Source organism: Dermacentor andersoni, chromosome 10 (genome assembly GCF_023375885.2).
Source record: "Dermacentor andersoni chromosome 10, qqDerAnde1_hic_scaffold, whole genome shotgun sequence".
Taxonomy (NCBI): Eukaryota; Metazoa; Arthropoda; class Arachnida; order Ixodida; family Ixodidae; genus Dermacentor; species Dermacentor andersoni.
Window position 1 is genome coordinate 127,681,504 of NC_092823.1, and position 24,968 is coordinate 127,706,471.

Consider the following 24,968-nt stretch of genomic DNA (forward strand, 5'->3'; position numbering starts at 1 on the left):
TGCACACATAGAGTGCAGACAGAATGCGTAAATACCTACGTAAAACCACAAATTATTCGCTGCGTACCAGCTGTAAATGTCGAGAACTGTCATGTGTGGTACGGCATAGTAGTCGGCTGCATTTCCAGAAGAGCGCGAAACCGGACGCATTTGACATATGAGTGACGGCCACATGTGTGCATTTTTGGAAAGCGTCACTGGGTCGTTTACGTGAGTGCCTATAAATCCTGTTGCAGAAACTTCTGGACGGGAGCTCTTCGACCATGGCTGCTGTTCGGCGCCTTGCATCCATCTTGGCGGCTTTCTTCGTCTGGGCTTCGACTTTGACCTGGTGCACCGCCGAAGATGAACTGGCTCTACAGGCCCGGTTGACTACCGTAAGACGGCGTTGATTGAACTTCCTAATTTGCCACTTTCGACGGGAACTTATTAAACCGAAAAGCTTTTTATTGCGATAGCAAGTATTTTGGTGGTGATGAGTTACGGAGTCGCCATCTGTCGGAAGCGCCTCCCTTGCGCAGTATGAGGGCTCCCGCGGCGTGCTCCTCTTTGGTTTCGCTGACGGCGCTCAATAAAAACACCACGCGGCAGCCCTCCTGGACATTTGTCTAGGTACTCTCGAAACGAGGGAAGTTTTTGATTGTCGATATATTAATCTTGGGCAAACTGAAAGCACAGAATCGTTTACAGACGTTATCTCTATACCGGATGGATGGATGGATGGATGGATGGATGGATGGATGGATGGATGGATGGATGGATGGATGGATGCATGGATGGATGGATGGATGGATGGATGGATGTTATGAGCGCCCCTTTGGAACGGCGTGGTAGGTTGCGCCACCAAGCTCTTGCTATTATACTCCCTAATGTCCTACCTAGGTTAAACAAAAAGAAAACGCTATGAACTACCACACCAAAATTTTCTGATCCCCTAGAGCGAGCTTTGCTTTTGTACGTCTGCGTCTTTTGCCGTTTCCCCACTTTTCTTCCACCAATCCTCTAATCGCCTCTTACTAAATGCCTATTGCGAACATGTTTACTTTACCACTGCTCCCGCTGAACCCAAGGGCTTCAAGGAGGGCAGTGGTGCCTAAATTGACCGCTGGGCAAATGTCTTCACATTCTAATAAAACATGCACCATAGTTTCCCTATCTTTACCGCAGCACGCGCATGCTTCTTCTTCCTTCTTATATCATGATTTATAGGTGCGTGTTTTAAGGCATCCCGATCTTGCTTCGAAAGTAATGAGCTTCCCTTTCAGTTATAATGGTTTCTTTCCTGATTTTGTTTTTTCCTCTTAAGTAGCTACTCATGGCAGGTTTCTTTTCCATTGCCGACACCCATAAGAATAATTCAGCCTCTGACTTTCCGCTTGACCTTCTTTGTTGCTGTGTTGCCCACCCTACAGGCCGCATACTTGCTGGTAAGCTTCCTAGTTCTTTTCCTCCACTGTGAATCAATGTTCATCCTGTACAGATACCTGAACACTCTTCCAACTCATTTAGTTTCTTCCATATTTCTCAGCCGTTCTTCATACTCTATTTTATTGCGAGCTTCCCTCACTTCAAAACTAGTCCAGCCCATATCACCCTGCACAGCTTCATTTGTAGTCTTCCCGTGAGCGCCCAATGCGAGACGACCCGCTGACCTTTGGATCCCGTGGAGTCCTGATTGTACCCCTGATTTAAAGCAAACAACCGCATTTCCAAAAGGAAGTCCTGGAACCATCACACCTTTCCACATACCTCGGAGGACCTCCTACCTATTGTATCCCCATAGCGCTCTTTGCTTCATTATGGCTCAATTTCTCTTCCCCTTCACTGTTATTGTTTTTTGCTGTGTTTCCAAATATCTATTGCCTTCGTTTATCTATCATCATCATCATCAGCCTGGTAACGCCCACTGCAGGGCAAAGGCCTCTCCCATACTTCTCCAACAACCCCGGTCATGTACTAATTGCGGCCATGTTGTCCCTGCAAACTTCTTAATCTCATCCGCCCACCTTACTTTCTGCCGCCCTCTGCTACGCTTTCCTTCCCTTGGAAGTTTATCTATATACCAAGGTATTTATATTATGTTACCCGAGGTATTTCCTGGCCCTGTATCTCCAATGTCTGTTCACTGTTTTCATTGAGTACCATAACACCTGATTTCCTAACATTAAATTTCAAACCTAAATTGTCGCCTTCCCGTCCACAGATATTAGCCAGACGTTACAAATCACTTTGCTTGTTAGCTAGCAACACAATGTCGCCCGCATAAAATAAACCTGGGAGTTGCTGCTCTATTACTGTACCCGCCTGTTTGTATGAGAGATTAAACCCGATATTGCTTCCTTCTAGCGCCCTCTCCATCCTCACCATGTACATCATAAACAGCAGCGGGGATAAAGGGCACCCCTGCCTCAGTCCCTTCTTGATATGAACTTTCTCCTCGCTCCTCCTCCCTTCCCATTCAACGCAAACGGTATTTTCTAGGTAAATCTCTCTCAAAAGCTGTAGACAATAGTTACCTAAGCCTTCCCCTTCCAGAATATCCCACAAAATGTTGCGGTCTACGTTGTCGTAGGCACCTGTAATGTCTAAAAAGGCCACATACAACGGCCTGCTTTCTGCTTTTGATATTTCAATACAACAACTGAGTAAGAACAAACAAGTTATCATCCAAACGCCTACCTACTCTGAAGCCATTCTGAAGCTCTCCCAAAATGCCATTATTCTCTGCCCATGCTTGAAGCTTTAATTTGATTGCCTGCATTGCTAGCCTGTATATTAGCGATGTAATGGTAAATGGTCTATACGAGTGAATTCTGTCTTTCTCCCCCTTAAGGAAAATACGATCTCCCCAATGCTATTCACAGCGTGTTTACAGGAGGTATTCAGAGACCTGGATTCGGAAGAATTGGGGATAAGCGTTAATGGAGAATACCTTAGTAACTTGCGATTCGCTGATGATATTGCGTTGCTTAGTAACTCAGGGACCAATTGCAATGCATGCTCATCAATGAATCTCTTTGACGCATACTTGGGTACCGGTGGATATGTTCCACTAGGTAGGTGACGCTTATCAACGAACCTTTTTGACGCGTACTTGGGTACCACAGGGTATCTGCCGCTGGGTATGTGCCTCTTGGTATGCACGTGCCACTCGTCAATGCACCCTTGGGTAACTACGTATGTGCGTAGAGGTATGCGTCACCGGCTGTGTGCCACTAGGTTTGTGGAACTTAGCATATACCGCTCTTCAACGAACATTCTTTTTAATATGGGGTTTTACGTGGCATAACCACTTTCTGATCATGAGGCACGCCGTAGTGGAGGACTCCGGAAATTTCGACCACCTGGGGTTCTGCAACGTGCACCTAAATCTAAGTAAACGTGTGTGTTCGCATTTCGCCTTCATCGAAATGCGGCCGCCGTGGCCGGGATTCGATCCCGCGACCTCGTGCTCAGCGGCCCAACACCATAGCTACTGAGCAACTACGGCGGGTCCAATGACCCTTTTGTCTTCAACTGAGGTCACTGAACGTGTGCCACTGCTTATGCGCCGATCTCCATAATAATAACACGTGAAACACATCAGCAATTGCACACCCATCATAAGATAGATTTCGAATCGCATGAACGTCGATGTACATCTCCAAACGATGCATGTGCCGTCACTGTTTTGAGTATTGCATAAGCGTAATATGATGATACAACTCAAATTACGTCTCGTTATATTGTTTTGAAGGAAGCCTTTATTCAGGAGCTTCTATCGTTTTCCCTGGCATCCACTGTGCAGTCTTTCCCTTTACGTTATTTTACCTCTTTTCTAATAAATTTTCCGTACACAAACATTGCAGATAACTTGATAAGTTCTTTCTTTTTTCATTACAAAGAAAAAGTTAAGCTAGCAACTCTATGGAGTTAAATTCTGATTAAGGCCGTCCATTTTCTTACAAAGGTTGATGAAGATTGTGAAGTTTAAAATAGTCGCAGTTCCGCCCGAAAAGCGCAACATCGATTGCGACAGTAAATTATTAGGCAGCTATACGAAGTAACGATAGGAGTTTTATCGGCTGTATGAAGTAGTAAACATTCACTTACTCTCTAACTTAGCAAGCATGGTCACGCGCGCACAAGCCAACATGAACATGTCTGTGAAAAACGGGCGAGTTGATATAGAAGTATAGGTAAATTGAGAGCGCTAACTACTGGAACAAAAGCGCAGTGTCCTGTCTTTTCTAGTGCCTTAGCCTGTGAGCCAGTAGTTCGCGCTCTGAACTTAGCCATGAACACATCTCACTCGATGACTGCGGAAACTCGCTGTCAAATTGCTGGAGTGAGGAAGCATGGCACCAGCAGCGATCGAATTGACCTTCGTGCTGCCTCCTGCTTCAACAGGAACTAAGCGGCCAAAACACAGCGCACACGAAGCTATCAGCATTCGAGGCACTCTGTCCGCATCGCAGATCGCTCTCAAGATATGGCTGCGCGCAGATGCGCTTCGCCGCGTCATACATTGCCGCCGCCGGCGTAGAACGCAACCCTCCCCCTCCGGCAGTGTCTTGCGCGCGACGGAAGACCGCGCGCTTCCTCCCCGCCTAGCTTCTTTACGCGTGCTAAATACAACCACCATCCTCGGTCCAGCCTCGCACGGTATCACTTGCACCCACAGCACAGGACGGTGCGGCCACGGTATCATCGCAGTTGTAGTTCAGACTGAACGTCACAGTGATGCCGAAGACGACGGCGGCAATGCGCCTGGAGTGTCCATGTAATTGCTCTACCATTAAACCAAACTAAAGCAACAAATAACTCCTTTACTAAGTAATCAATTTCAGTGTCGAAATTTTCTAAACTGCACCTATAGGGGCATCAAAATGGACAGTACTGGTATGTAACACACGGCTCTGAAACATCCCAATAGTTGTAACGCAGGAGCTTTGCGAAACACTCGTAAACATTGTGACACTTTCACGTATGCTGCAAACTCAGATTACATCCATGCTCTTCCGTTGATCTAACATGGACAGCTTACACAGCTACCCTGTCAATTTTAGATGAATAGTTACAGATTTGCAAACGTTGTGCTTGAGTCTCAACGATTTTCGACATTTTTCATTTTTCGTGGGGTCATAAATCAAAACTTTGCTTCCTACAGTCAATAAAATTCGGCTTTCTCTCCTAATAAACTAATTGCATGCAAGTGGGGAAAGTGGTCCTGTAATGAAAGCGTTTCCGCGTTTCTCATACGTTTGAACAAGTAATCTGAGTTGGCCGCAAACTAAACCTTTCTTTTAAGAGTTACTTCATTACGAGTTAGCTGGTTTTCTGGGCTTAATTAGTTGAATACTGGCCTGGCCTCCCGGCATGCTGGCCACCTTGCGCTACTCGGAATGGTTTGGCGTTGGGCTAGTCGGTTCAAAATACTGACAAATGCTTGCACTCAAATATTCAGAAATATAGTAAAAACATCACAAAGCACCGAAACGTCGTAAAGTGCATTTTGATCATACGCGACTTTTGATTACTGTGCGAGCTGCATTGCCTTTGTGCAAGTCCTGGCACAGCAGTTATTTTCCAAGCTGTATAACTCAATGAGCACAAAGAGGTCACAAATCGAGGTATTGTGCTACATATATTTTAAAACGAAGCGTTTTTATTTGAGCTCTGTCAGCGGTTCTCGTGGTTGGCGGCCTATGCCCACTGGTCGGTGTTCTGTCTCGGGAGAAAAAGCACTCGTTCGTTCGCTTTCTCTCATTCTCTCTCTACTTGGCTCTCTCTAGCCCTCTCGCTCCCTCTCTCACTTGTTCGTTCGCTCCGGCTGTTGCTTACAATGGCAATCGTCGTCGATGGTTGCTGCACAATTCGCAGTGCGAGTTGATCAGATACTTCGACTATCCCTGCGAAATCAGCTACGTCACCACGGACGACGGTTACGTCCTGGAAGTGAACAGGGTGCCGCATGGATTCCAGGGCAACGCAACAGCTGAGCAGGAGCAGAACGGGACCCGTCGCCACCCCGTGCTGTTTGTGCCGCCGCTCCTTAGCGGCTCGGACGTATGGTTTTTAAACTACCCTTCGCAGGCCCCAGGCAAGTGCTCGACCTCTTCATGCACCCTTCGTAGAATCACGATAGGCATCAAAAGCAACAGGATTTAATTTATATATGAAATAGAGATGCTTGAAACTTGCTGCACGCCATTTGACACTTGTAATTGACCCTTCGCTGGAAGTTTGAAAATTATGAACTAATTCTTTAAAAGACAGTTAATGGACGAATTCGTAGTCTCGAGGCCTGGCAGTTCGCTTTTTCCGACATAGCGGGTTCAGTTCTTTTAGCGCTTCCGATTTTATCTTGCATCAGGCCCGCACTCTTAGAGTGCCTGTACATGCGCATCCCTAGTTTGTAGACATGTCATATAGTTGACGTTTTCATATACGAGGTACTGTTAGAGAGCCGCGCATGGAGTACACGTTTGTCAAAAACGCGACCAAGCTCATTGAAGAAATATATATATATATATATATATATATATATATCGCTGCTTTTTAAGTTTGTGAACGATCAAAAAAATGTGGAGGTACTAAATTCTCAATAGAGTAGAAATGATTGGCAGCAGAAGTAGTTAAGTGGGCACTGAACCAACACACTGTCGGTTCACCGCAGCAAGCGAAGAAAAATGATGTTGCCTAGAGCGTTTCGGCAGAACACTGCACGAGGAAGTCGAGTCCAACGCTCAGTCTTGATATCGCATTCAATGCTTCGCCTTGGGGCGAAACAGCCAATTAAAAAAAAAATATTACTTGTTTAATAGATGAAATGAAAATTTGCAGGCTTCCTGTTCGTCGACGCTGGCTTCGACGTATGGTCGATGAACTCCAGGGATGCGGAACGCTACTCTAACCACACGACCTTGTCCAAGAACAACCCCGAATATTGGAAGTACAGGCAAGGCGCGGTGTTTTTGTGCTATCCATAATAGGGAGGAGGCTATGGTATTATCATTACGGGGTTAGACTACGACGCGGATTGAGCTAATTGCACCGAACTCAACGATGAGGCAGCACTCTGACGAAAAATAGCCCAGTACCCAAGGGACAAGAGAAAATGACGACACGAGCATAGAACGAAAAAGAGGTTCGTGGAAACAAACTTCAATATACCGGGTGTTTCTCAGAAGACCTTAAGTTATTTATAAAAATCGCTTGGGGTGAATAACAGTATTCTATTCCTTATACTGGTTCATTCGCTGAGGCGGACATTACTTGTATGCTAAATTTAAATACGTACTGGAATAATTAGGAAGAAAATTTACAAATGATCTTTTTACCTAATTACCTTACGGAACACATTGGAATTTACAAATTGCAGTCGATGAGATTCTAATACATATACTCTTGAAAAGAATTCTGTGGACGACACCATTTTTCGAGAAAGGCACCACCAAACTTGCGATCAAATGCACTCCCTAACTCCACTAACTATCTCTGCGCTTGCGGCGTCATTATTTATCATCGCTTGTGTATTACACAATTCTTCGTCAGCATGGAATACCAACTCACAGCGCATTTTTTTTAAATTCCGAGGCCGTACACGCTGCGACAATGCCGATAACGATAGGGCTGCTATCCTGAAACAAGTTTTCGTATTAAATTGAAATATCTTGCAACTGTTTCTCGACCTTTATATCAGCCAAGTGCCATCCTCTCGCTTGCAAAGAGCGTGTGTACAGTTTCTTCAACTTCTAAAACACACGTCATTGCTCCTTTAAACCCAAGAAACCCTAACACTGTTCCTAATGAAGGAAGATTGTACCTGTTCACTTTATTTCTGACCATGGAGAGTACAATCGTAAAAGAAAGCAATAAAATGTATGAGATAAACTGTAATTATAAAATCAATTATTTATTAGACATTACCTTACTCAACTACAAAATTATTAAACATCACTCCAGCACATCAAGAACGCTACTGTATAGGCATTGCCTTATGTTTGCCACGCTTGAATCAGAATTAGGGCCCGGATAGAAACGCTCTCAACTGTGTTATTGAAGAAACATCATAAAAGGGGCTATAGAAAACCTGCAAGGGAAAACTGCAACTCATCGCGCAATGATACGTAGATATGGATATATCCTGGCAACATTGTAAACAGTGGCGTGACTATGTTCACGTTATTCCCAATTCTGACGAGCAGTTTCAACGAGATGGGACGCTACGACGTTGCTGCTGGAGTCGATCACGTCCTCAACGCTACCGGTGCGGAGAGGCTGACAATCGTCACCTTCTCGCAGGGGGTCGCCACTGTTCTGGTTTTGCTGTCCACGCGACCGGAGTACAACGACAAGGTAACCACGTGCTTGAGTGCGACAAATTGTAAAGAAATTATGCAGATCCAACACGCATGTGAGATCTTTAGGTGAAGCGAAATTTTCATGAAGCCGCTAATTAAATGCCGTACAAATGTCCACCTTCTGCACGGCGTTATGTAGTAGTAAACACGTGCCTGCCCCGTCAGAGGCGGAGACCTTCACCACGTGACCAACACGACCATGGATTCGCAGTCTACGGGAACGGATAACGGAACGGATGCTGTCTTCTGAGTCAGCACACTTTTTCATTGTACTATTCCCTATAGGATCAGGCCACTTCATTCTGGGAGAAATGACGAGCAGACGCGCCAAAGCCGGGAAAGTAGACATAGCAGGTGTGTCAGTTACCATCGTAACCAGTACGATGGCCACTATTGCCAATGGCAGCTAGGGCTGCAGCTCACCAGCTCTAGAACTGTCAGCTTCGCTCGTAGGACTATGAAGAAGAGCACGTTCTCAGACCTCAAAAAATATTGGTCCAGACCTTCTTATTCCTCGATTATGCGACAGGAGGCTTGAAAGGTTGAGAAAGCAACGCCAAAGAACACACGGACAGATACCCATAGTACACATGACGGGCACCCTTCATGTGTATTATGTGTCTCTGTCCCTCTGCTTTTCAGAGCCGCTTTCTCAACCATTCGCCATGAAAGAACTCGTCCATATAAAAGTCATAAGGGGCGCCCGTCATGTATAATATGTCTCTCTGTCCCTGTGCTTTTGAGCGCTGCTTTCCCAGCCGTTCACTAAAAAGGAACTCGTCCAAATCAAATTCATGACGGGTGCCTTTTAAGTGCACTACGTGCGTCAGTTACTGTGCTTTTGAGCGCTGCTTACCCAACCATTCGCCATCAACAATCTCGTCAAATGAAAGTCATAGGGGCGCCTTTTAACTCTACTATATGTCTCTGTCCCTGACCATGACACAACTCGTCCAAATCAAAGTCATCACGGGCACCCATCATGTGTACTATCTGTCTCTGTCCCGGTGCTTTTTATAGCTGCTTTCCCAACCGTTTGCCATGAAACAACTCGTGCAAAGCAAAGTCATAAGGGGCGCCAGTCATGTGTGCTATGTGTCTCGGTCCCTGTGCTTTTGAGCGCTGTTTTCCCAATCATTCACCATGAACAAACTTGTCCAATTCAAAGCCACGACGGGCGCCCACCATGTGTACTATGTGTCTCTCTAACTGTGGTTTTGAGCGCTGCTTTTCCAACCGTTCACTAAGAAACTCGTCCAAATCAAGGTCATGACGGGCGCCTGTTATGTGTGTATTGTGTCTCTGTCCCTACGCCTTTGATCGCTGCTTTCCCAAATATTCACCATGGAGCAACTCGTCCAAGTCAAAGTCATAAGGGGCGCCAGTCAAGGGTACTAGTTCTCTCTGTCCCTATGCTTTTGATCGCTGCTTTCTCAACCGTTTGTCATAAAGCAACTCGTCCCAATAAAAGTCATAACGGGCGCCCACCATGTGTACTATCTGTCTCTGTCTATGTGCTTTTCATAGCTGCTTTCCCAACCGTTCGCGATGAAACAACTCGTGCAAATTAAAGTCATAAGGGGCGCACGTCATGTGTACTACAACATGTGTGTCTGCCTCTGTGCTTTTGAGTGCTGCTTTCCCAACCGCTCGCCATGAAGGAACTCCTTCAAATAAAGTAATACAGGGCGCCCGTCATGTGTGTTTTGTGTCTGTGTCCCTCTGCTTTTGAACGCTGCTTTCCCTACCGTTCACAATGAAGAAACTCGTCCAAATCAATGTCATGACGGGCGCCAGTCATTTGTACTATGGATCTGTGCCCCTGTGGATTTGAGCGCTGCTTTCCAAACAGCTCACACAGAAGCAACTCATCCAAATCAAAGTCATGACGGGCACCCATCATGTGTGCTGGGTGTCTCTGTCCCTGGGCTTTTGTGCCCTGCTTTCCCAACCATTCCCAAATGAAAGTCATGACGGGCGCCCGTCATATGTACTCTATGTCCCCGTCACTGTGATTTGAGGGCTGCTTTCCCAACCGTTCGCCGTGAAAGACCTCGTCCAAATCAAAGTGATAAGCGGCGCCTGTCATGTGTACTATGTGTGTGTATGACTGTGCTTTTGAGCGCTGCTTAACAACCGTTAACCATGAAGAAGTCGTCCAAGCCATAGTCATGACGGGCACCCATCATGTTTACTATGTGTCTCTGTTCATTTGCTTTTGAGCGCTGCTATCCCAAGCATTAGCAATGAAGCCACTCGTCCAAATCCAATATTGACGGTCGCCCGTCAGGTGCACTATGTGTCTCTGTCCCTGTGCTTTTGAGCGCTGCTTACCAAATCGTTCACAATGAAGAAAATCGTCCAAATCAAACTCATGACGGGCGCCCTTAGGGTGTAGTATTTGTCTGTCCCAGTGCCTTCGATCGCTGCTTTCCCAACTTCTCCATGGAACAACTCGTCCAAATCAAAGTCGTAAGGGGCGCCCGCCATGCCTACTATGTGTATTTCTCCCTGTGCTTTTGAGCGCACCTTTCCCAACCAATCGCCATTAAGAAACTCGTCCAAACCAAAGTCACGACGGACGCCAATGATGTGTACTATGTGTCTCTGTCCCTGTGCTCGTGATAGCTGCTTACCAAACCGTTCGCCATGAGAGAACACGTCCAAATCAAAGTCATAAGGGGCGCCCGTCATATGTGCTGTGTCTCTGTGTCTGTGCTTTTGAGTGCTGCTTTCCCAACCGTTCACGATGAAGAAACTCGTCCAAATCAAAGTCAGTGCGGGCGCCCGTCATGTGTACTATGTTTCTCTTCTCCCTGTGATTTTGAGCGCTGCTTTCCGAACCGTTCACCATGAAGAACGTCATCCCAATCAAAGTCATGACTTGCGCCTGTCATGTATAATATGTGTCTCTGTTCCTGATCATTTGAGCGCTGCTTTCCCAACCGTTCACCATGAAAAAACTCGTCCAAGCCAGAGCCATGACGGGCGCCCGTCATGTGTAATATGCGTCTCAGTCCCTGTGCGTTTGAGCATTCACCATGAAGCATTCACCCGAGCATTCACCATGAAGGAATTCATCCAAATCAAAGTCATAAGGGGCGCCCGTGATGTGTACTATGTGTCTCTCTAACAGTGCTTTTCAGCGCTGCTTTTCGAAACGTTCACGATAAAGAAACTCGTCCAAATCAAAGTCATGACGGGCCTCGATCATGTGTACTATGTGTCTATGTGCCTGCGCTTTTGAGCAATTCTTTCCCAACCGTTCACTATGAAGAAACTCGTCCAAATCAAAGTCATGACGGGTGCCCGTCATCTGTACTATGCGTATCTGTCCCTGTGCATTTGAGCGCTGCTTTCCCAACCGTTCACCATGAAGAAAATCATCCAAATCAAAGTCATAAGGGGCGCCCGTATGGATGGGTGGATGTTATGAGCGTACCATTTGGAACGGGGCGGTGGGTCTCGCCACCAAGCTTTCCCGTTATGTGTACTATGTGTCTCTGTCCCTGTTCGTTTGAGCACTGCTTTCCTAACCATTCAGCATGAAGGTTCAGCATTCAGCATTCAGCATTCAGCTTCGTATTAAGAAGGCACCACATAAAGAATGCCGCGAATGTAAACGTGTAAGAAACGTAACGGGTACTATGTTTTCATGATGTATCCCGTTATGATACTACCTATCCTGCTACAACTACTACTGCTACTAAAATTGCTTCTGCTACAGTTACTGAACTACATTTCTGCTACAACGGCTGGTAACTGCTATTGATTCTATCACGGCTGCAATTGCTGCTGAAGCTACCAAATACTGCTGCGTTTGCTGAATATTAACCGAGGAGTGTCTAGCCACCGTTTCCACATGGGGACGTAACTTCGGCAGGGAGTAGACACGTGCTTATGTGACAACCCTGGCTATAGATACATCCTTTCTTTTTAACCGCTGTTAATCACTATTGCTAACTAGTGTTATAGCTGCCTCTGCAATTTGAAAACGCCCATAACAACAAAATTGTCGCAGAAATCCATGCCATGGGTAGGGAGAAGGAAGCGGCTTGCAATAAATACAAGGTTAGTTTTTGCTGCGCTTACAGGTCGACCTGGTTGTTGCGTACGGTCCTGTTGCTAACCTCTCTCATGTGGGGCCTCCATCTTCGGTTCCGTTGCCCTTCACACCTTTACTAGCGGTGAGTGCTTTGAGGAGTGGAGTGCAGCTATCGCACGGCCTGCGCGTACCGATTATCAGAAGTGATAATCAATGTCACAACGTCACGGTATTTAGTCTAATAATGAACCAAGTATACTCTGGAATCGCTGTTTCTTTTGTTTATAATGTCGTACATCGTTTACATCCATGGAGAGCGCTAGCGGGCTGTTCCCAGGATGTAAATGATCGATGGCGTTATAAACGTACCTGGGTTTACGACAAAAAAAAAAAAAAAAACACTCCACTATAGGCTTTAGACCGGCTTCCGGTTTTACGGCAAAGATCTTTTATTCTGGATATGCTAAACGATGAATTGGAGAATATATCCCAGCGCATATATTCGCAAACAATGAGCTCCTAGCTCGACGTTTCCGCTAAAACCGCTAAAACCGCTAAAACGTTGATACAAGAGCGGAGTGTACCGAATACACGGTTGCGAAATTGAGCGCCGAAGAAGCGACGTGACCTATTTCATGAGGATGCATGTTTGCTTTGACCACGGCCAAACGGATTGAAGAACCATAATCTGAAATTTCTTTCAATTTTTTTTCGATTTGAACTTCTGTATACGCTGTTTTGATCGTGGAACTTGGCTTATTAAACACTTTTGTGATAGTGAAGCCCAAGGACCGCATCTAGCGAATAGCATTTCCAACGCACATTCGCCAAACGTGAACTTCTTTTTTTTATTATATCGTATTTAGGAGATGTCGCCTTTAATTGGCGCCGGCTCGCCCTTTTCACATAGCGGTTTAAAGAAAAAGAATAAGTCCTAAGAAAAATAGTGATATCATAACAGCACAAATTCCAGTACCATAAGCACACTAATGTCCCAATATAAATGAAAGACAACTCCAAATCATAAAAAACACAATGTCCAGTCACGTAAGTAGACTAATGCCACACTAAAACTGAAAGTCAACTCAGAAACACAGCAACACAATGTAGTCGCATATGTGCACTAAAGTTAACACAAATTCTGGCCAGTTAGCGAATAAGAAATCGCGGATTATATTCATATGTAGTCGCAAAAAAAAAAACCAAGCATTGGATTGGCCAAATTCGGGTGAAAGAAAAAATGATCGAACGCGCTTTCACATTTAAACACTCTACTCAATGCTTTCCGAGAATACTGCTCGCTTCTAGAAATCTTTGAAGGGCCAGTAACGCTCGCCTTTTAAATGAGTATGTTGACCAAGGACCTAAGATCTTCCTGAGCCTGAACGGCCTGCGATCTAATGCCACTAAATCATGTGCTATGCGTTGTCTGTGTGTCGTGTCGCGGATATTCAAGCAGAAGATGCTGTACATCTTCATCAGTGTCGCCACAAGTGCATTCCGCAGTATCAGCTCTTGAAACTTATTGCAGAAAGTGTTTTGTGTAAGCGCTACCGAGCCGCAGACGGTGAATCAGCGTTTCAAAGGCTCTGGTTGTATTTAATGCAGACGGGACTTTAAGTTGAAGTGATGGATCAATGTGAAATAAATCTGAAGATTTAGAGTTCTGATCAAACCATGCCACTTTGCAATTTCGAGTTCTGATCCAACCATGTCACTTTGCAGGGCTGTCCAGCGAGCCCACGATGCGGCTAGGGAGTTACAACTCCCGGTCCCAACGTGGGAGTAGCCCGCTCTATGGGACCTTGCGCCCCGTAGCTCGCAGGACCTTTCATTAAAGTTATTCCATCCATCCATCCATCCATGTCACTTTGCAACCACGGGCTGATATCTGTCTTAGTATACGGCTCAATTCGCCTTGTGTTAGAGGGAGACCATGTGTGCCGTTATTTACATGCACTTGCGCAGCTGCGTTATCAGCTGCAACATCCCCCGGGATATTGCAGGGGCCAGCTACCCATTGAAACATTACTGTGCAATTTTCTTCACTTGCTTTTGTGAGTTCCCCAAGTATCTCGTTAACTAAAAAGTCAACCTCTTGCATGGGTTTGAGTACACGTGCATGCCTAACCCAAATTTTGATATGTAGTGTGGGTGCCCTTAACTTTCGCATAAACAAACATTGCGGCACCCAAGGAAGTGGGGAAAGGTTCTTTGCAGTATACCAGGGTATTTCTAGAACTTCATTTTGATGCCGCAAAGTCAGCTCGAGGACGCGATGCTAACGCGAGCCGCAAATCACATGTCCTAAAAGGCAACCGCTCCATGGTACACCCGGAACGGCGAAGCGGCCGCTTGATGGAACACCTCCAGCTTGGGTTTCCTAGTCCGAGAGTACCTATTATTGTTTTCCCTTATCGATCATTGCTGATTGCATTGGATTATTCCTTTCGAGTCAGTACGTCAGTGTGTAGTACGTCAGTACGTCAGTCAGTCAGTACGTCATGGCAGAAAATAGTTTAAGGGCCACCACAGCGCTGCTTGGCAGTGGTCAGGAGGGTTAGTTGGGCAAGTCTATTAAACATATCGAGACAATTACTGCCCCCTTCAAGCCGTCTGAGCTCTGCAAGGTTAGTGTAAGCCTTAGTTCAGCAGCTCCTATGTAAATACGAAGAAAAGAAAACATTTCGATTCTGATTCCTTGTTATGCTGTTAGCCGTGGTACTTAGTCATACGTTTTGGCATGTCACTTAAGCAACTGCCCCTGTAATGTTGTCGTCGAACTGAAATACATTCGCTACCGTATCTGACTTTGGCGCAGGCCTTCCTCTACCCCTTCTCCAGGGCTGGCTACCTGGGGGCGTCTGAGGGCCTCTCAGTTCTTCTTGCGAAATTGTGCAAGATTTTGACGGGCGAAGTGTGCTCATTGGCCGTCACTATAACGCTCTTCAGCAGCCCTTATCAACTGAACGAGGTAAGCGGAACACATGTGGTCAAACGAGCACCATTCAATCCGATTTTGAAAACTTTTAGCGTTCAATTCTTTTCTTTTTCTAGATGCCTGTAGAAGCCTTTAGCAATTATATTATTACGCCAGTTATAACTATCATGTTTGTGTCATACGCTAGTATACTCGGCCTAACGAGGGGTGGTATGGCAACCATGTGCTATGATTCTAACGACGTTGAAAAATATTCACATTTACACTTCTTTCCTCGGTTTCTTCGTGGACGCATGCACAAATTATTCGGCTACGATAAAATTCGAGTTTAGAGTTGCGCGGTATACCAGCGGTCAAATTAAAGTTTGCACTCTTTTGCAAAACGAGAATCTTTTGAACTAATAGTTTATACGTCACAATATGTTCACTATATGTGTCCTGTGAAGCCTGTGATGTGTATTGACTCAAAGAGTGTTGTGTGATATCTAATCGTGAATACAGCGATGGTATAACCGGTTGTGGCAGTATAATAAAATGGCGCTTGCCGAAAAAGCGGGAAGGAAGTGGGGGGGGGGGGGGGGGGTGGAGTGCATTGCAATTCTAATACTCTACCAACGTACCACTCGAGTGGGGTGCACCTGCCTGTCTTGCTGAACGGATAAACCTGTGAAATGCCGCATGACATAGCGCGTGCGTAGGGGCTCTTTGGCCCGTCACCATAACAGGAGGTCCCGATACAGTCATTGACTATGGGACCTCCTTCTGTATGTTATTTGTTTTTATAACCTGTAATATATAATGAATAAAATCAATTCCAATTTCAATTTCACCACGTCACCTTTCTTAAGGATTACAGGGAATAACATGCCGGGGAGGGAGCAGGCACATGGTATAATAATAATAATAATAATAATAATAATAATAATAATAATAATAATAATAATAATAATAATAATAATAATAATAATAATAATAATAATAATAATAATAATAATAATAATAATAATAATAATAATAATAATAATAATTTTATTTCTGCCTCAAAAAATACAGACAGGGGGAGCTGCAGAAAAAGCTGTCATAAACAACTTGACTCGGCCGCAGCAGGGAAAGAACACGTGTATTTCGCCGTAGGAAACCGTGAAGTGTTAGCTCTTTGTCCTTATCATCGTCAGCCAGTTTTATAGTGGAAATATGGCACTTCGCTAATGAACTCATCATCCGGCGATTCCCTATTATTCCCGTGCTCCGTCAGCCAGATCTCTGCTATGACTTCATGTTCTCCAAAGTCATCACTCCATCTATATTTCCCTCCGACTAGGCTTTCCTTCCCTTTCTGTTGGCACCCGTTGTTTTGCTCTAATAAACCATTTACTTGCTGCGCCTTTTCATGACACGCCCCAATTTTACTTAATCTCAACAATACCATAGGCTACTCACATCTGCTCTCTCTTCCATACAGCCGTCTTCATGGCTTTTGACATCTGTCATGATGATTGCTAAGGGTAATTCACGCGGCATGTGTGAAGCATGCATAATCATGGCGCTTCCTTGGCGGAGGAACTCGCCAGAACAAAGAATTAAAGGAATCAACCGCGTTTTAAGTTCAGGTCTATCTTGCACACGGTACCGCCGACCTACACGAAGGGTCGTACACGAATTGCAGGTACGCGAGCACTGTGTGAAATTAACTGCATTTTGCGCCCTCTGACGAAGAAAGGGGAAAATGTCGAGACAGATTACTACACATGCACATCCTTCCATTCTCATGTGCTTGCCTACATGGGAATGAACTACATGGGAACTCCATATTTCTTGATGTTCTTCGTGATGTTCTAAATATTCAATATGTGATTAAATTATCGGGGGTCGTCTTTTTTAAATGTTTGTATTCAATTCGATTAAGAATTTTTGCTATTAGAACAGCCACAGTGAAGATGTTTCCTAAGAAATGTTCTATTCACGTTTGAAGAGGGTGTGTCACCATGTGCTCGAACTCAAAATGAATTATTTTGTCATTTGTTCAGACACGAATCCCCATGTACCTAGGCCACGTTCCCATCGGAACAACTATACAAAACTTCATGCATTACTATCAGGTAAGCCGCTTTGCAGCAGACCACATCGGCAGCGAGCATTACATTGAAAAGTTTGTTTTATAGCCTCAACAAAATATCTTGCTCTTACGCTTGCTCTTTCACTCAAGTATCGAAAAAATTATGTTCAGAGTGCTGCAAAAGCTCATAGTGTGTTATTTGTCTCGAATAGCTTTTCTACAGTTGCTGAAATTCTTCTGTGAGAAATATAATATTTTAATTTGTTTTGCGAACGTAGTTTCGCTCTATCGGTGGGACAGTATCTTGCCGCATATATGCACGATAATTTCGTGGTAATGTTAAGGATGTCCCCAGTTTCGAGATATTCATCCCCAAAAGCGTAGGTTCGCCATTATAGTTTTTTTGTGCGTCATTACGTAAAACGGTGTTATGTGCATTGTACCAGCAAGCTTGACAGCGCTTGTCTTGCAATTGGTTCCATCCTCAGAATCCGTTGGAAGTGGATATGCACAGCGAACTGACCGGCTAGTATATTCGTAAACTGCAACACGTAGCGTAAAGTAATTAGTGGAAAGCTTAGATAAAAAAATGTCTATTAAATTAGGTAGGAGGAAGGAAGGAAATAGAAAAGCAGAAGGCAGGGAGGCTAACCAGAATAACGTCCGGTTGGCTACCCTGCACTAGTGGAATGGGAAAGGGGAAAACAAATGACAGGGAGAAAGAGGAGGGAAGGACAGATGAAACTTAGTGGTGAGTTCCCTAACGCGCGTGGTCTAATAGTGATTGCACTTAAAGTCACAGACGTTCACACAAGCCCGTCCTCTTCAAGAAGCACAAAAGTGCTTTCACCGCTTCATGGGCTATTAAAATAGGAAATTTTGTTGAATGCACCAAGGGATTTAGTATTTCACAACTATTATGTTAAACTCTTGCCTTTGCTTCGAGTTGTTGACAAATTCGACTTCGCCCTGCCATCTGTTCGTCGCCTGGCTAGCTCAGATGTTACAGCGGCTGCCCCGGGAAGGCGTGGTCCCGGGTTCGAGTCGCGGACCAGGACGAAGTTTTCTTCGACTGCGAGGCTTTTCTTTCGAGGAACCCGTTTGCGTTTCTTTTGTAGTAATTGCCACGAACGAGCAGATGTTTGATTTTCCCTTTATTAATTACTTCTCTCCACCTTGCGGGTCTCCGATGAACTACTATATCAAGGGATGTTTAAAATATTTATTTTAAGGAAATCAACACGTGGTATATCCCCCCAGCTGCTTTTGCTGCAGGCTTCGCTGTGCGACCAAGTTAACCCGCCATAATTGGAGAAGTGTACCAGTTCACCGCACTCCTTCCGTGCATGCTACCTATACAGAACAGCTGGTGTCATATCATGACTATTGAATTATTTAGAACACAGGTGAACAACAAGTCATGCGGCTATGCGGCACTATAGCGCCGCGTGTATTCAATTTGGCAAACAGTGCACCAGTCTTCATCGACTGACAACATTGTAGTTTTTCACGTTTTGTACATTTTCAATGGTGGTAGCTGGTGCAGTTTCGGTTTTTCAGGTGGTGTTACTAGGATAACTCAATTTGCAGCTGCAAGATTACCACTGCTCGATTATTTGAAAGTTGATTCACTCTAGGGCACATGCTGCAACTACGGAATTGAAGCCAGTCAATTTTGAAGTCACATTCTTCGGGAAGAAATTTCGGGCCCTGAAAAAATAAATTTCCTAGCACAGTCTTAAGACACATATATCGAAACAGGCGTTAATATCGTGATTTGTTTTAAGTTGACGTGACTTGACTGTTCTGCGCAGCTTAAGTTCTCCATTTACAACCTGGTTCCGAAGCGCTGAACTCAAAAGCTAATTGTTGGAAATTTGCTAAATAGCTATCTGAAAAGTTATACGATAATTCATGTAATTGATGTCCGCCTTTCTTCAGTAACCCACCCACCAGTGTAAGCGGAGTCTAGCTATCGGCCAAGGGGAATTTTTTCAGGAAACAGAGGGGGAGTTCTTTACTACGCAGGCGAACATCGGTACCTTTCCTTCCCTTCGTTCCTTGACCTTAGCGCTTTGTGCTCAAGATGAATGCACACCAACCTTGCGAAGATTTCGGTAATCTTGACGGATGCTACAACTAGAACGTGGGACCTTAAATGTTGCAAAAAAACATACATCTGTGACATCTTCTGATGTGTGATCAAGCACGGAGATGCCAATGTACTCGCCGCGTACAACTAACTAATGAGAAACGAAAAAGTATAGAAAGTGATGATATCAAATATCCTCCACACCAATGAAGCATGTAGCATTTCCGGTTGATATGTCACTGGACTTCACTTGCTGCATTTACAGGTGCACAAAGCCAAAGACTTCGTCATGTACGATCATGGCGCCAAGGAGAACCTTAAGCGGTACAATCAGGTAAACGGGGCAATTAATATTTTCTCTTAGTACCTGAGAAAACTGACGTGCTGCCATAGGTTCTTGCGCATAAGCTCGTCTGCGTTAAACGGACACTAACTATTGTTACTCTTCCTGATCTCCCCAACCCACCGCAAATGAACAGCACAGAGAAGATCGACAATACGAGTGTTTGTACTATCGCTGTTCGTGTGTCCTGTCTGTGGCGTTGTTTGTCCATGCAGTGATACGGTAATGAACCCGTACTGACTAGTTCAATGCGACGTACTCCTAAGCCAAATTTATGGGTTTCTTCACCGCGCACTGTACGGGCTAATGCGTAGTGATGATTTGCAGGTTTTTCTGGCTCAAGGGCCAAGTTTGACGATAGAGCACCACGATGGGCCAATGTGAAAGGAAACACCAGATCAGTATCTTTGTACTCATTACGGGCACACTTTTGGCAAGGCCACATAACTATTTTTTACTAATATGCGCCTACCTACGTGACACGCCAACTTTTTTTTTCCTACGAAGTTGACGATGACTTCAAGTTATGTTGGACTGACTGCGAATTGGGTGTTCCCTTTAAATAGATTGGCGGTACTGCATCTTGACATTTTGCATTACGCACGTCGTGTATATTGTAGTCTATATGACGCGTATGCTACAGATATTTGACCTGCCAAGTTATTTGTTAGAGATAATGTTGCTATCGTTGTTTCTGATACCGCTGTATTCAACCACGCACTCCTAAATGTTGTATATGCGAGTGCTGGACATTAGTGTTCACATTCCAGGAATGTTGTGATTCTATGAACGATGCCGATTAAGTTTGATTACGACTACTGCTACGCTCTCATTAATGCTGTAGAATTCATCAATGTTGCCCGCTATGTCCTTATGGATTAGGAATCCTACCCCATATTGCTTCTTATCTGGAAGACCTCTATAGCAGAGGACATGGCCGTTAGTCAGCCCTGAATAAGCCTCACCAGTTCTTCTAATCTCGCTTAGGCCAATGATATCCCAAACAATGTCTGACAGTTCCTCGACGAGTCCTGCTAAGCTAGCCTCACTCGAAAGAATTCGGGTGTTAAAGGTTGTCAGAGTCAGTTTCCATTGGTGGCCTGTCCGGACCTCAGAGATTCTTAGCACCCTCTGCTGAGTTACAGGTCTGACCGCCGCCTTGGTCAGGTGCTCCGCAGCTGCTGGGGACTGAAGGCCGTGGTTTAGTTGTTGGTGTCATTTGGGAGGGCGTGGCCGTGTCTTGCACCAGGGAGGCCAATTCCTGTTCTGGTGAGGGAGTGTCTTTGTTCAAGCTAGAGGATTAGTCGTAATTAATCAACGTCTCAAATATTATACATAAATAAAAAATGTCAATGCGAAAATTGGTGAGCGGCATGAAAAAGTCCCGATACAGCTTTCTGTTGCTCAACACGCGCTACATAAAAGTGTTTTTCCGAGCGCGAAAGAAGCCCGCAAATGCACGCTGAATTGCCGCGCGACTGGCCGCTCTATCTTGAGTGAATTTGCGGGCCTCTCTCACGCTCGGAAAAACACGTTTATGTAGCACGTATTGAGAAACAGAAAGCTGTATCGGGACTTTTTCATGCCGCTCTGCAATGTTCTCGGTGACACTTTTCATTTATTTATAATATTGGAGAAGTTGATTAATTAAGACTAATTCTCTAGCTTCAACAAAGACACTCCCTCACCAGAACAGGAATTGGCCTCCCTGGTGTGGTACACGGCCACCCCCTCCCAAATGACTCCAACTAAGCCACGGCCCTCAGTCCCCAGCTGCGGAGCACCTGACCAAGGCGGCGGTCAGACATGTAATGCAGCAGGGGGTGCTAAGAATCTCTGAGGTCTGGACAGGCCACCAATGGAAACTGATCCTGTCAACCTTTAACGCCCGAACTCTGTCGAGTGAGGCTAGCTTAGCAGGACTCTTCGGCGTTGTCTTCTATATAAGTGTGAAACGGGACACAGTTATGTCGAATGCAGACTATAAGCACGAAATCGCCTTAAAACATACACTAGTGCACTTTTTGATGTCGGCATGCCTTATTTTGCACACATGCGCAGAGGAAACCGCCGGCGTATCCCTTGCAACGCATCACAACTCCGTGGGCGATCTTCTCGTCAGAGGGCGACCAGATCGCCGACTCGCGTGACATCGAAAAACTGGTTGCCAGACTCGGATCGAGGGTTATCCTGCATCGGGTGGTTCCACAGAAGAACTTTGGTCACACAGACTTTGCAATTGGATACAGAAGCACCGACTTTTTGCACAATGTCGCCATCGACGTTGTGAAGCAGCAGATCGGTCAGAGCGAATGAGGGAGCCCTGGTTCCAGGCGCAAGAACAAGGACTGCCGCTCACGAGAAACGCTGTTTTGTTGGAATCCCAAAGGAAATGTTTTATTCGGAGTGCTTAGCGCAGAAAGTTTACATATAAAGTTTCAGTACTTCAGGGTATTTGAGTATATTGCCGTTTGACTTTTGATAGGATGTAATTTTAAATCCTGGTGAAAGTATTTGAAGACGAGGGTCCTTCATGTCCTGCCATGTTTTCTTTGTTCTTCTGTGTTTCTTTTTCCTCTGAGGCGCTGGAAATGCCTAAGATATGCGGTGAACATTTTTTTACCTTTTTTACTGCCACAGCAATTATACGGATGTTTGTGATGTATTCACGCGGTCAGAGCCGCCGCCGCAGTCACGCTATCCCGCTACCGACGGCGCGGATACGCTAAGGGTTAGAGGGTCTTTAGAGATTCGGAGTACGCTTGGCTGCAAAAACGACAAAGCCAAGTGGACTCACCGTCAAGGCTTCGGTGTAGATATTTGGGCTTGTTGGGGTAACATTTTGCAGTTTTTTCTGCAGCGCAATAAGCACAAGTACAAAAGTGGCGTCCGCCCGGAAATAAATTGTTGTTGGAAGTTAGCGCCTGTGTTGGTCTGCTTCCTCTTCTACGACCTCGTGCCTTTTGCGCTACAGAAAAATCTTCAAAATGTCAAGGCGGTTTCCCGCCAACGCTGACGGTTTCCCGTCGGAGTAATCCTGTGCACTATCGAGGTGCGATGCTTGCAGCGCCCCTGGCGGCGCTCCTGGTAACGTCAAAGTAGGGATGGCCCTAAGGGCGTTCGTTCCCCCGTGTGTTAAAGTCTCTGCCTTTGTCGTGAATAGCTTAAGAACAGCCGCAGTTTCGCCTGAAAGGCGAAGCATTAATCGCAAAAGCAAATTAGTGGACATCTATACGAAGTAAGGATAGTAGGTTCCCCGGCCGTATAAACTGGTAAACATATATAGGCATAATAAACAAATTAGCATGCACGCATAGTGTCACGCACACAGAATTAAACATGAACACATCTAACAGGATGACCGCGGAAACTCGCTGTGAGAACGCTGGAGTGAGGGAGCGCAGCAGCAGCAGCGAGCGAATTGACCTTCGTGCTGCCTCTCGCATCAAAGCGAATTATGCCGCGAAAGTACAGCCCACGGCGCAATCTGTCCTCGTCGCAGCTGACCTTCAAGATGAGCGGCCCTTGCAGAGCCACGCGGCCGCTGGGGTCACCCGGAGTAGAACGCGCCAACACTTCTTACCCTCCCCCCCGAGCCTTGCGCGCGATGGAGGAAGCCGCGCTTCCTCCCCACTTTCCTCCCGTGCGTGCGCGAGATTGAGCAGCCACTGCCGGCTCACCCTCGCACGCTTTCGCTCGCACAAACAGCAAACGACGCGCGGCGACAATTTTGTCGCCCTTGGACTTTATTTTACATAACCTCACGGCGACGGCGACAACAGAAATTTGCCCGGAGTGTCCATATAATTGCTACCGTATTAAAGGTAAGCACAGCCACCAACTAGCCCCTTCCATCGTCCCGTTTGAGCCTTCACACGCATGCCTACGCCCAGCGTTTGAGCGTGTGTGTGCGCATGAAGACTATCTACGCCAGCATTGCGAGAAGCGTGGTAGCTGCCGGCTCCTTCTACCTATGGCAGCAGATGGCTTGTGTGCTACGCCACGCCATGTCGCACCGACTTATCGTTAGAACACCGTCCTGAGTTCAAGAGCATCGCTTTTCGGTCGAAATTTGGTTTCTGTTTTAATGCGTTAGCGTTGAGAGTGTCAACGCGAAAAATAGTGTATGTGTGTAGAATGGTGGATGCCGTAGAGGTGCATATGTAGTGCAAGTACCACCGTCAGCTGCGCTTGACTTCTCGAAGAGGCAGGAAATGCGTTGAGCTCCCCTACAATACTTTGCAGTGGTGAACGCGGCTTCAAACTTGGATCCGGGACCCCGAAGAGGTACACATAGGCTTAACGCTTTTCTTTCTCATTTATCGTTAAAAACGGCACTGAATGTTTCATTCGGCAGGGGGCAGTTCGCTTGGAGACTACAGAAAACTGCCATAAAAAATTATGCAGATCCCACGCACTGTGGGAATCGATGTAAGCGAAGCTTTCCGTGCTGGATGCTTTCATTGACGATAATTAGCGGTGATGTTGACGGCTAAGGCTTAATTTCTTCAACGTTTAGGCAAACATGAAAGTGTTGAGCTGATGTTAAACGTTACCTTGCGTTCACCACTGCTGTTTGTTTGCGTAGTACACAGAACACGCAGGAAGCGATGTTTGCTTGAGGCGTTGTTGTGTGCCATATTTTATAACCTCTGAGGAGGTTGAGCATTCCTGTTGCCTCACATGGCACATCGCATTGTGGCAGAAGTATTAAACTTGGATTATGGGGCTGTATGTGCCAAAACCACACAAGGATTATGAGGCATGCTGAATCCGTGGACTCCGGATTAATTTTGACACCACTCATAACGTTTCCCAAAATCTAAGTGCACGTGCGTTTTCTATTTCGCCGCCGTCGAAATGCGGCTGCCGCGATTGGGATCAAATCCACGACCTCTAGCAATGCCACAGCCGCAAAGCTGATGCGGCAGGCATAGAAGTGTTGATTTGACGGTCGACCGCTTCCGTAGTGTTTCCTAAACCCTGCGGTGCACTTTAATTAATGCGGCTCTGCTACTTATGCTAAAGATTATCGAAGGTTGCCTGACACTGCTCTGCAACGTTCACAGGCGTCTTGGCTTACCAGAAGACACCTATTCTGTTAGCAACAGTACGTTAAAGGTAAATAATAACTCCAGAACAGACT

The 24,968-nt window shown here is 45.6% G+C and overlaps 1 protein-coding gene across 1 annotated transcript; it reads left to right on the forward strand.

Annotated features, from left to right (window-relative positions):
- The first annotated feature begins 263 nt into the window (after positions 1 to 263).
- Positions 264 to 19,240, forward strand: LOC126543690 (lipase member M-like). The gene is made up of 7 exons (XM_072284739.1): positions 264 to 377; positions 5,863 to 6,082; positions 6,826 to 6,940; positions 8,190 to 8,340; positions 12,440 to 12,532; positions 15,212 to 15,364; positions 19,202 to 19,240. Exons 1-7 carry the CDS (start codon positions 264 to 266, stop codon positions 19,238 to 19,240), a joined length of 885 nt encoding a protein of 294 aa, XP_072140840.1.
- Positions 19,241 to 24,968: the final 5,728 nt, after the last annotated feature.